This window comes from Xyrauchen texanus, chromosome 28, assembly GCF_025860055.1.
Source record: "Xyrauchen texanus isolate HMW12.3.18 chromosome 28, RBS_HiC_50CHRs, whole genome shotgun sequence".
Taxonomy (NCBI): domain Eukaryota; kingdom Metazoa; phylum Chordata; class Actinopteri; order Cypriniformes; family Catostomidae; genus Xyrauchen; species Xyrauchen texanus.
The window spans coordinates 1891126-1904531 of NC_068303.1; the positions used below are offsets into that span (position 1 = coordinate 1891126).

The 13406-nt window shown below is 42.1% G+C and overlaps 1 protein-coding gene across 1 annotated transcript in view; it reads right to left on the reverse strand.

Moving 5' to 3' along the window:
• Positions 1 to 7157: 7157 nt before the first annotated feature.
• Positions 7158 to 13406, reverse strand: part of si:ch211-221n20.8 (fibrillin-3) — a 19983-nt gene continuing 13734 nt past the window's right edge. Inside the window, exons 11-22 of the mRNA XM_052096502.1 lie at positions 11424 to 11543; positions 11178 to 11300; positions 10707 to 10832; positions 10059 to 10184; positions 9836 to 9928; positions 9633 to 9728; positions 9204 to 9299; positions 8992 to 9087; positions 8736 to 8837; positions 8043 to 8148; positions 7832 to 7948; positions 7158 to 7633 (exon numbers count right to left, since the gene is read on the reverse strand). Coding sequence (XP_051952462.1) covers positions 7555 to 7633; positions 7832 to 7948; positions 8043 to 8148; positions 8736 to 8837; positions 8992 to 9087; positions 9204 to 9299; positions 9633 to 9728; positions 9836 to 9928; positions 10059 to 10184; positions 10707 to 10832; positions 11178 to 11300; positions 11424 to 11543 — 1280 coding nt within the window. The 3' untranslated portion in view covers positions 7158 to 7554. The remainder of the gene's footprint in view (positions 7634 to 7831; positions 7949 to 8042; positions 8149 to 8735; positions 8838 to 8991; positions 9088 to 9203; positions 9300 to 9632; positions 9729 to 9835; positions 9929 to 10058; positions 10185 to 10706; positions 10833 to 11177; positions 11301 to 11423; positions 11544 to 13406) is intronic.

Below are 13406 nucleotides of genomic sequence, written 5' to 3' on the forward strand. Positions count from 1 at the left end.
TTGGAGGAATGATGTCATGATAAATTGATGATGTTATGAGGAATGAATGATGTCATGCTGGATGGATGCTGTCATGATGAATGAATGATGGAACTGATAGCATGAATGCTATCATAATGAATGCTATCATAATGAATGGATGACGTCATGATGATTGATTGATTGATGAGTGACTGATGTCATGATGAATGAATGATGTCATGATGAATGATGCTATGGAGCATGAATGATGTCATGATGAATGGATGATGTCATGAGGAATGAATGATATCATGATGAATGGATGATGTCATAATAAAATAATTGGTGCCATGTTGGATGGATGACATCATGATGATTGAATGATTGATGAGTGAATGATGTCATGATTAATGATATCATGCCGGATGAATGATGTCATAATGAATGATGGCATGGAGCATGAATGATGTCATGATGAATGGATAATGTCATGATGAATGGATGATGTCATGAGGAATGAATGATATCATGATGAATGGATGATGTTATGATGAATGGATGATGTCATGATGAATGGATAATGTCATGATGAATGGATGATGTCATGAGGAATGAATGATATCATGATGAATGGATGATGTTATGATGAATGGATGATGTCATGATGAATGGATGATGTCATGATGAATGGATAATGTCAGGATGAATGGATGATGTCATGAGGAATGAATGATATATTGATGAATGGATGATGTTATGATGAATGAATGATATCATAATGAATGGATGATGTTATGATGAATGGATGATGTCATGATGAATGGATGATGTCATGATGAATGGATGATGTTATGATGAATGAATGATGGAACTGATAGCATGAATGCTATCATAATGAATGGATGATGTCATGATGATTGAATGATTGATGAGTGACTGATGTCATGATGAATGAATAATGTCATGAGGAATGAATGATATCATGATGAATGGATGATGTCATAATAAAAGAATTGGTGCCATGTTGGATGGATGACGTCATGATGATTGAATGTTTGATGAGTGAATTATGTCATAATGAATGATATCATGCTGGATGAATGATGTCATAATGAATGATGGCATGGAGCATGAATGATGTCATGAAGAATGGATGATGTCATGATGAATTATGTCATGCTGGATGGATGATGTCACGATGATGAATGATTGATGATTTAATGATGTCATGATGAATGAATAAATGATACCATGATGTTTGATGTAACAATGAATGAATGACATCATGATGAATGAAAGAGGATTTATGTTTTGATGGATGAATGATGTCATGATGAATGAATGACGATTGATGCACATTCACAGAAATGTTTAAAATCACAGGCACACATACTCATGAGTGAGACACTGTGATCCGGTGTAGTCCGAGGGACACTGGCAGGTGTTTGGAGCCACACAATGTCCACCATTACCACACGGCAACTCACACACAGCTGAGACAAACACATCAACAACAATGTTACAGAGAGTGTGTGTGTGTGTGTGTGTGTGTGGATTTACTTGGCTGTAGTTTTGGGAAAAAATTGTTCCTATATCATGTTGAATGAATGATGTCATGCTGGATGAATGATTGACGATTGAATTATGTCATGATAAATGAATGAGGATTGATGATGTTATAATGGATGATGTCATTCAGACACGTGCCTGTCTCACAGATGTTTCCAGTGAATCCGTTCACACACTGACATCTGTTCAGCCCAACACACACACCAGCATTTCTACACACCGGCACACATCTGACGGGTTCTGAGGAGGATAACACACACACACACACACACACACACACGCACACAAATACACACACACACACAATCACAGATACATACACACACACGCACACAAATACACACAATCACAGATACATACACACACACACACACACGCACAATGTGAAAGATGGACATTTCCAAATATTACTGAATGTGGGGTTTCACTTACTTTTTCCAACCTACACTTTGAATGTTTGAATGACGTATTCAATATGAACAATAGAATAATTTGTGTGTTATTATTTAAGACAGATTGTGTTTGTTCGTTATACCAGATTTTATGACAACATTTATACATAAAAAAGAACCTTTTTCTTGCCACTGTATGTACATTAAATATGCTAATATATTAAAAAATAATTCAATATTTAGAATAATAGACAGACTTCACTGCAGTTTGCTTTAACAAAATTCAATGTTCAGAAACATTCGTTGTGTTTTTCTAGACAAAACAATTAAAACATAAACTCACCTTTAACAATGATGTTTAATCGGACAGTTTTTTCACCAATGTTTGTAGCAACAGAGTACTCATACTGTCCCCCGTCAGAGAGCTGAGTGTCAGAGATCTGCAGTGATGGATCTGTGGTTGGGTTTACGAGACTGAAGCGAGGGTCTCCCGATGGGCTCTCTTTCACTATGTGTTCAAACACTGACACTTCCTGATTTATTCTCCTCAAAGCAACTGCAACTACTTTAATATCACCACTATGTATGTTGAAGCATCTAATAATTGTGGTCTGAGAAACAATTCCAAATACAGGTCCACATTCAAATCTCAACAAATCTGAAAGTGGCAAAAAATAATAAAATGCATAACAAAATTAGCCCATTAAATACTAGAGAATTAAATACAATTTTTATAGATAATATTAAGCTGCATTAATTTGATAATCACATGCCTGAAGCAGGTTTCACCGTAGAGATGACCAAACACACAGCAAACAATATGGAAGCCATTTTTACCCTGTGAGGAAAAATCTAAAGTGTGAGTGAAAGAAGATTGCTCTTGCTGTCCTATCTATTTAGTTTTTCTCAATATGCTGCTTCACTATTGGCTGCCTGCATCTGCTGCATATTACGAATCCGGGTTTTGTTTTCTGCAGTGCACATAAACCACAATTTCACACCAGTGAAACCCTCTTTGACCCGAGGCCAAACTTTCAAAAGGACAAAAGCTACACAACACAGAGATGCGGTTTCAAAATCATGCTAACGACATCCTGTTCTCTTAACTAGCGAGAAATGGTGCCAACTCAAAGCTGGTGAGGAATAAAAAAATACTCTCATTAATTACTCACCCTCATGTTGTTCCAAACCCATATGATGTTCATGTTTTCCATGGAACACAAAAGAAGGATTTAAGAAACTTTATGCAGCTCTTTTACATACAGTAGAACAACAGTTCACATTTCGGCAACTGTAAAGCTAAAAGTAGTCCAAATGCTCTCTTTTAGGTCTTCTGGAGTCATACCAGGGCTGGACTGGTAATCTGGCATACCGGGCATTTTCCCGGTGGGCCGACGCACTTTGGGGCCGATCAGGGGCGGACTGGTCATCGGGTGTGTCGCCCCACCCCCAACAGGTTTTGGACCAGTTGCCAAGTAAAATCCCGAGCCGATTTCTCTTCCCAATCCAGCCCTGAGTCATTCGATAGCTCTGTGTGAGGAACAGACCACAATTTAAGTTGCTATTTCGTGATAAATCCTTGGGAAGTAACGTGCCATGCTTACATTAAAATAAGTTAATTTTTGAAAAACGACAGTAGGTTTAACCTAATCACTACCACGAGGAGGTTATCCCATGTGACTCTACCCTCCCTAGCAACCAGGCCAATTTGGTTACCCCATGTGACTCTACTCTCCCTAGCAACCGGGCCAATTTGGTTACCCCATGTGACTCTACCCTCCCTAGCAACCGGGCCAATTTGGTTACCCCATGTGACTCTACCCTCCCTAGCAACCGGGCCAATTTGGTTACCCCATGTGACTGTACCCTCCCTAGCAACTGGGCCAATTTGGTTACCCCATGTGACTCTACCCTCCCTAGCAACCGGGACAATTTGGTTACCCCATGTGACTCTACCCTCCCTAGCAACCGGGACAATTTGGTTACCCCATGTGACTCTACCCTCCCTAGCAACCGGGACAATTTGGTTACCCCATGTGACTCTACCCTCCCTAGCAACCGGAACAATTTGGTTACCCCATGTGACTCTACCCTCCCTAGCAACCGGGACAATTTGGTTACCCCATGTGACTCTACCCTCCCTAGCAACCGGGCCAATTTGGTTACCCCATGTGACTCTACCCTCCCTAGCAACCGGGCCAATTTGGTTACCCCATGTGACTCTACCCTCCCTAGAAACCGGGCCAATTTGGTTACCCCATGTGACTCTACCCTCCCTAGCAACCGAGCCAATTTGGTTACCCCATGTGACTCTACCCTCCCTAGCAACCGGGCCAATATGGTTACCCCATGTGACTCTACCCTCCCTAGCAACCGAGACAATTTGGTTACCCCATGTGACTCTACCCTCCCTAGCAACCAGGCCAATTTGGTTACCCCAAGTTACTCTACCCTCCCTAGCAACCGGGCCAATTTGGTTACCCCATGTGACTCTACCCTCCCTAGCAACCGGGCAAATTTGGTTACCCCATGTGACTCTACCCTCCCTAGCAACCGGGACAATATGGTTACCCCATGTGACTCTACCCTCCCTAGCAACCGGGCCAATTTGTTTGCTTAGGAGACCTGGCTGGAGTCACTCAGCACGTCCTGGATTCAAACTCAAGACTCCAGGTGTGATAGTCAGCGTCAATACTCGCTGAGATACCCAGACCTGATGTCATCATATTATTATCATTAATGATGATTTTCATAAACTCGTTGGTTTTGAGCGCATATAGTTTTACTGTATATCGCATTTTGCAATCGTTTTATCACACACTGTTGCATTGGCAGAATCAATGAAATCAGGCGCTGACACGGACAGTCCTCCGCGCCGTCTGACACGCCTCCTCAAACTTTACACAACCAGCAGAGAGCAGAATGATGCTTTAACTTTCTTTGCACCAAAACTTGCATCTTGATTCATCTTGGCAAAATAATAAACGCATTTTACTCTCCGTTCTTGTCAGGGAGCGTTCTCTCTTTCTGTGTGTGTATAGTAAACAGACACGCAGATTTCATTCAGCATGACTCATGAAACATCGCCTTTGGAAATAAATAAATAAAGGCATCATCGGAGGATATGCGGGTACATATGAATAGAGGTTTACATGGAGACAAGAAACACTACATCGTCACAATCTTGATTTACTTGAATGATTTACTTATTTTTTTAACTCTAAATGCTGAAGTTAGAAAATCAGCCAACATTAGGCCATCATTCTGCTGTATATCCTGTGGCTGTGTGATAGTTTATAAACTTATATCACTATATTCTGGTATTATTTACACTGCGGTCAATAACAGTGGAGGTTTTACACATTCGCCGGAAATGCAGCCGCTGCTTACTTCCGCATTGCAAAATAAGGTGGATACGCAACAGAAAATGTAATTCCATTTAAACCGACTGATCTCAGTTCAGGAGACTCTGTGCTGTCAGTAAAGGTTTAAGTCATGTGACCAAACAACATGGTGCTGATCACAGCGGAGTTTGTCTTTGGGAGAAATACCAACAAAACTACATCTGGTAAGAAACCCGATTAAGTGTTTACACTGAAACCTGTTTGAGTCGAAAGATTTGAGTCTCTAGTTTCATTCGAAATATAATTTTTAATATTTGAGCGAAGTATCGCGAAACGGCACGCTGTTAAACAGAATGACCACGTATGTGGACTATATGCTCAGATTCAGTTAAAATATCCAATATTCACTGTCTGTATATTATAACATTGAGAATAAATGCATGCATCCAAAAACTGATAAATGTGTCTTTCAGAGGCTTTATATGGAGTTATGATGAAAATAAGATGCATTTCAAACTGTTCTGAGACCAGTGCAGACAGACAGCACACTGGAGGTTAAAGTCATGCACTAAATAGGGAGCCAGGGAGGATCCTATAGCTCTCTATAACTGTTCTGAGACCAGTACAGACAGACAGCACACTGGAGGTTAAGTCATGCACTAAATAGGGAGCATCCTATAGCTCTCCTATAACTGTTCTGAGACCAGTGCAGACAGACAGCACACTGGAGGTTAAGTCATGCACTAAATAGGGAGCATCCTATAGCGCTCCTATAACTGTTCTGAGACCAGTGCAGACAGACAGCACACTGGAGGTTAAGTCATGCACTAAATAGGGAGCAAGGGAGCATCCTATAGTTCTCTATAACTGTTCTGAGACCAGTGCAGACAGACAGCACATTGGAGGTTAAGTAGTGCACTAAATAGGGAGCAAGGGAGCATCCTATAGCTCTCCAATAACTGTTCTGAGACCAGTGCAGACAGACAGCACACTGGAGGTTAAGTCATTCACTAAATAGGGAGCAAGGGAGCATCCTATAGCTCTCTATAAATGCTCTGAGACCAGTGCAGACAGACAGCACACTGGAGGTTAAGTCATGCACTAAATAGGGAGCAAGGGAGCATCCTATAGCTCTCCAATAACTGTTCTGAGACCAGTGCAGACAGACAGCACACTGGAGGTTAAGTCATGCACTAAATAGGGAGCAAGGGAGCATCCTATAGCTCTCATATAACTGTTCTGAGACCAGTGCAAACAGACAGCACACTGGAGGTTAAGTAGTGCACTAAATAGGGAGCAAGGGAGCATCCTATAGCTCTCCAATAACTGTTCTGAGACCAGTGCAGATAGACAGCACACTGGAGGTTAAGTCATGCACTAAATAGGGAGCATCCTATAGCTCTCCAATAACTGTTCTGAGACCAGTGCAGACAGACAGCACACTGGAGGTTAAGTCATGCACTAAATAGGGAGCAAGGGAGCATCCTATAGCTATCCTATAACTGTTCTGAGACCAGTGCAGACAGACAGCACACTGGAGGTTAAGTCATGCACTAAATAGGGAGCAAGGGAGCATCCTATAGCTATCCTATAACTGTTCTGAGACCAGTGCAGACAGACAGCACACTGGAGGTTAAGTCATGCACTAAATAGGGAGCAAGGGAGCATCCTATAGCTCTCTATAACTGTTCTGAGACCAGTGCAGACAGACAGCACACTGGAGGTTAAGTCATGCACTAAATAGGGAGCATCCTGTATCTCTCTATGCAGTTAAGTGTTTTCACTCCTAAAATCTGATCAAAAGTTCAGTTTCAGGCTGCAGATGATGTTTGGATCACTCAACATGTTTGACACACATGGGACGATGATCATCAGTACATAGATTCACCATTTATAATGGATCATTTTATTTGAACATGATTGACAGTGATTGGACGATGCAGTACATTACTTTCAATCTGAATTAATTATGCTAATTTATGATGTCATACCTGTAACATGAATCAACAACACTTCTGGGCACATAATAAAGAATTTGATTAAAACAAATCTGATTTTCTATAGTTTGATATTATTTAAAATTTCACAACTTAGTCCCGCTGTCCACATATGAGGACATTCATTTGTAGGAAAACTATTTGCTCAAGAATAAAAAAAAAAAAATGTTCACATAAAATATCTATTAGTTTGAAAAAATACACATACCCAACATGCAAAAACAAATATACAGAATAATATAATATGCACACGCCGCCGTGAGTGTGTTGTGTATTGATGTTATTGTCCTGTTATCTTCCTGTTTGCTCTGGACACTGGATCTTGTATCCCACTCTGTAAGCCTGCAGATACACACGCGCCTGGTTTATCCTATAAACACATACAGAGATATGAATCATGTATAGCTATTTAGGAAACCATGTGCCTGGGACAACAGCCAATTAAACATTTTAGAGTCTTTATAACAAAAGTTTGATCAGTCAATGCCGCCATTGACTGATAACAATCACACACTCCAGATTACGGTGTAATAAATCTGTATATGTGGGAATAAGTCTGATGTGTCACCTGTACTTAGTACAGAGCTGGACTCCCAGCGGTCCACAGCGGTCTACGAAACTCTCTCTGAACCCTTTACGCACAGCACGAGCCATGCTGACGACTGTAGTCACGACAGGACACGTGCTGACAGAGAGAACAAGAGAATGATGTGGCATCAGGAAGACAGTAATTGGCATGATTACAGGTCTCTTGTGTTTATGAGTGAACGTGTTCTTACAGTTTCTCACAACGTATGCCGCTGGTCCCCTTCACACACACACAGGTGTTTTGTGGGCCACAGGTGGCACCATGCTGGCATGGAGGAACACATGGTGTAGTGATAGCTACACACACAAACACACACTTACATAAGAACACAAACAACTAAAGGAAACTTTATTCTGGACACACATTTCATGACGTAGACACACATAGATGTGACTGATGCCATGATGAATGAATGATGTCATGATGAATGTAATATGTCATAATGAATGGATGATGTCATGATGAATAAATGATGTCATGCTGGATGGATGATGTCATCATGAATGGATAATGTCATAATGAATGACACCATGGTGCATGAATGATGTCATGATAAATGATGTCATGCTGGATGATGTCATGATGAATTAATGATGTCATGATGAATGGATTATATCATAATGAATGATGTCATGCTGGATGAATTATGTCATAATGAATGACACCATGGTGCATGAATGATGTCATGATAAATGATGTCATGCTGGATGATGTCATGATGAATGGATGATGTCATGATGAATTAATGATGCAATGCTGGATAAATTATGTCATCATGATTGAATGATTGATGATTGAATGATGTCATAATGAATGAATGATGTCATGATGAATGAATGAGGATTGATGATGTCATAATGGATGATGTCATTCAGACACGTGCCTGTCTCACAGATGTTTCCAGTGAATCCGTTCACACACTGACATCTGTTCAGCCCAACACACACACCAGCATTTCTACACGCCGGCACACATCTGACGGGTTCTGAGGAGGATAACACACACACACACACACACACACACACACACACACACACACAATGTGAAAGATGGACATTTCCAAATATTACTGAATGTAAAATAGAGTTCATGTGTGTTTCTGACTGTGCTATACTTTAAACGTGTGTGTGTGTGGTCACCTATCTGACAGCGAGCTCCTTGCCAGCCATCTAAGCAGCTGCAGGTGTTGACATCAACACACCTGCCACCATTCACACATGGAGGAGAGCAGAGAGCTGCAACACACACACATACACACACACACACACACACACACACACACACACACACATCTTTAGATCGGTAATGCACATTCACAGAAATGTTTAAAATCACAGGCACACATACTCACGAGTGAGACACTGTGATCCGGTGTAGTCCGAGGGACACTGGCAGGTGTTTGGAGCCACACACCGTCCACCATTACCACACGGCAACTCACACACAGCTGAGACAAACACATCAACAACAATGTTACAGAGAGTGTGTGTGTGTGTGTGTGTGTGTGTGTGTATTTACTTGGCTGTAGGGACATTGTTTTCCCAGAAATGAGCTAAATTCAACAAAACCTCACTCCCAATTTGTCCCAATGTCCCAATTTAATAGCAAACATATGATGTCCCAACAAGGAATCTCATGACAATGTGGGAAGTCAGTAAAAGGCCCACTAAACATCCTAAAAAATGACCTAATGAAAATATGAAAATGCAGAAAGGTTTGTGTGAGAGTTAGCTCAGTATATAAACAATAGAAGTCAAAGTCTCAAAGATGATCCATTCACCTGTGTGGCAGCCCTCTCCCGTCCAACCCGTCGGACACAGACAGATGTTCCACCTCATACAAGAACCTCCGTGAGCACATGGTGGAGAACACATGGCTTTATAACACACACACACACACACACACACACACATTTAAACTTTGAATACAGTATGGCTCGTCCAATCAGAATTCAGGGTTATAAACAAACACACATCACTGTACCTGAGCATCCTGGTCCAGGGTAACCAGGCGGGCAATCGCAGGTGTTCGGAGCGACACACACACCATTATTCTGACAGACAGGCTCACAAACCGCTGAAGACACAAGTTAAAGAGAGAGAGAGAGAGAGAGAGAGAGAGAGAGAGATGTAGACAGTACTGAAAAAGATGTGCTGGTGTGATATACTGAGTGTGTAAATACAGTGGAATGGAGGCGGTGACTCACGTTGGCATTTTGTGGGGTCATCTTTACGTGATTCAAAGCCAGACCGACAGCTGCAGTTAAAACCACCGGCATAATTCACACACACCTGCTCGCAACCTCCGTTAAAACTCACACACTCGTCCACATCTGCAGAGAGAGAGAGAGTGTGCAGAAAGAGAGAGAGAGAGAGTGTGCAGAGAGAGAGAGAGAGAGAGTGTGTGTGTGTGTGTGAGAGAGAGAGAGAGAGTGTGCAGAGAGAGAGAGAGAGTGTGTGTGTGTGTGAGAGAGAGAGAGAGAGTGTGCAGAGAGAGAGAGAGTGTGTGTGTGAGAGAGAGAGAGAGTGTGCAGAGAGAGAGAGAGTGTGCAGAGAGAGAGAGAGAGTGTGTGTGTGTGTGAGAGAGAGAGAGAGTGTGCAGAGAGAGAGAGAGAGTGTGCAGAGAAAGAGAGAGAGAGAGAGCGAGAGAGAGTGTGTGTTCAGAGAGAGAGAGAGAGTGTGTAGAGAGAGAGTATATAATGATGTATTTTTGTGTTACTGTGATGGTAAATAACATATATATATATATAATATTAAAAGGAATCAATAAATATATAAAGTGTGCAACCAGAAGTAATATCAGAGAATGCATTGCAATGTTCACACACATTTACGTTGTAGTTTTCATGTTTTACCGATGCAAGTTCTTTGGTCAGTGCTCAACTCCCATCCTGCTTTGCAGCTGCACTGGACACGCCCCTCCGCTCCTAATGAGCAAATATGACCACACCCTCCATTCCTCAGCACACATGATGTCACATCTGCCAAAGTAGTTCAGACATATTCATATTCATGATGTAACCATGAGCTCATTAACATATGACCGCCCACATATCAACACCTACTCATTAAGGAAGGGAGGAGGCGGGAACCCATAACATAAAACACACAGACAGGTCCGGTTTGCTTTTCAGCGGCCCCCGACACACACAAACACATTTACATGCACACACAGATCTCCCCATCTGCCACTGTCTCCTTAAATACTCCCACCGCCCCGGACTGACCGGTGTGACACACAGGTGGAACTCGCCCTGCTCGCCACACCTATCAAGTGGGATGAAATATGATATGGTAAAATATACTTTACAACACACATTACGTACTGACACAAGTAGAGTTCCGGTGGTCCAGCAGCAGAGGGATCGGACAGTGACACTCGTGACCTCCTGGAGTATTAGTGCAGTCATGAGAACAGCCGCCGTTCTGTAATTTACACTCATCTATGTCTGTTACACACACACACAGAGACACACACACGCAGAGGTGAAGACATTCTACACCAGATCAGAAAATCTGAATGTTTAATTGACTTCGTTGTAACATTACATCAGACAGTAAATCACACTGACCCACACAGCTGTGTCCATCAATGTGCAGCTGGTATCCGTGACGACAGGAGCAGAGAAATGAGCCAGGTGTGTTTGTGCAGGTCTGTTCACATGTGTCACTGCTCACACACTCATTCACATCTACACACAAACACACGCACACACACACACACACACAAACACACACACATGCACACACACACGTGCACACACATGCGCACACGCACACACGCACAAACACACACACACATGCACATGCACAAACACACACACAAACACACACAAACAAACATACACACAAACACACCCACACACACACACACACACACACACACACATACACAAACAAACATACACACGCACGCACAAACACGCACACGCACAAACAAACACACACACACAAACAAACATACACACAAACACGCACACACGCACAAACACACACACACATGCACACGCACAAACACACCCACACACACAAACATACACACACACACATACACAAACAAACATACACACGCGCGCACAAACACGCACACACGCACAAACACGCACATGCACAAACAAACACACACACACACAAACAAACATACACACAAACACACACACAAACAAACATACGCACAAACACACCCACACCCACACACACACACACACACACACACACGCACAAACACACACACACATACACAAACAAACATACACACAAACACACCCAAACACACACACACACGCACAAACACACACACAAACAAACATACACACAAACACACACACGCACGCACAAACACACACACACACGCGCACACACACACACAAACCCACACACAAACGCACACACATACACGCACACACACGCACAAACACACACACACACACAAACGCACACACACACAAACACACACACACACACACATTTGCTTCCTTTGTAGTTTAATCTGCACTATTTTCAATGTCTTCAATGTTTTGATAATACAAATATACTTTTAACTGTCATGGCATTAAAGTACACAAAATTAAAGGGGTCATGATATAATGAAGTCAGAAGTTTACACACACTTAGGTTGAAGTCATTAAAACTAATTTTAACCACTCCACAGATTTAATATTAGCACACTATAGTTTTGAAGAGTCGTTTAGGACGTCTACTTTGTGCATGAGACGAGTCATTTTTCCAACACTTGTTTACAGACCGATTAGGTCTCTTTTAATTGACTATATCACAATTCCAGTGGGTCCGAAGTTACATACACTAAGTTAACTGTGCCTTTAAGCAGCTTGGAAAATTCCCCAAAATTATGTCAAGCCTTTAGACAATTAGCTTCTGATAGGAGGTTCACTGAATTTGAGGTGTACCTGTGAATGTATTTTAAGACCTACCTTCAGACTCAGTGCCTCTTTGCTTGACATCATGGGAAAATTGAAAGAAAACAACCAAGACCTCAGAAAAAAATTGTGGACCTCCACAAGTCTGGTTCATCCTTAAGGTGCAATTTCCAAACACCTGAAGGTGCCACGTTCATCTGTACAAACAATAGTACACAAGTATAAACACCATGTGACCACACAGTCATCACACCGCTCAGGAAGGAGATGCATTCTGTCTCCTAGAGATGAACGTAGTTTGTGTGAAAAGTCCAAATCAATCCCAGAACAACAGCAAAGGACCTTGTGAAGATGCTGGAGGAAACAGGTGGACGAGTATCTAGATCCACAGCAAAACCAGTCCTATATGGACATAACCTGAAAGGTGCTCAGCAAGGAAGAAGCCGCTGATCCAAAACCACCATAAACAAGCCAGACTACAGTTTGCAAGTGCACATGGGGACAAAGATCTGACTTTTGGAGAAATGTCCTCTGGTCTGATGAAACAGATATTGAACTGTTTGGCCATAATGACCATCGTTATGTTTGGAGGAAAAAGGGGTTTGAGGCTTGCAAGCTGAAGAATACCGTCCCAACCGTGAAGCATGGGGGTGCAGCATCATGTTGTGGGGGTGCTGC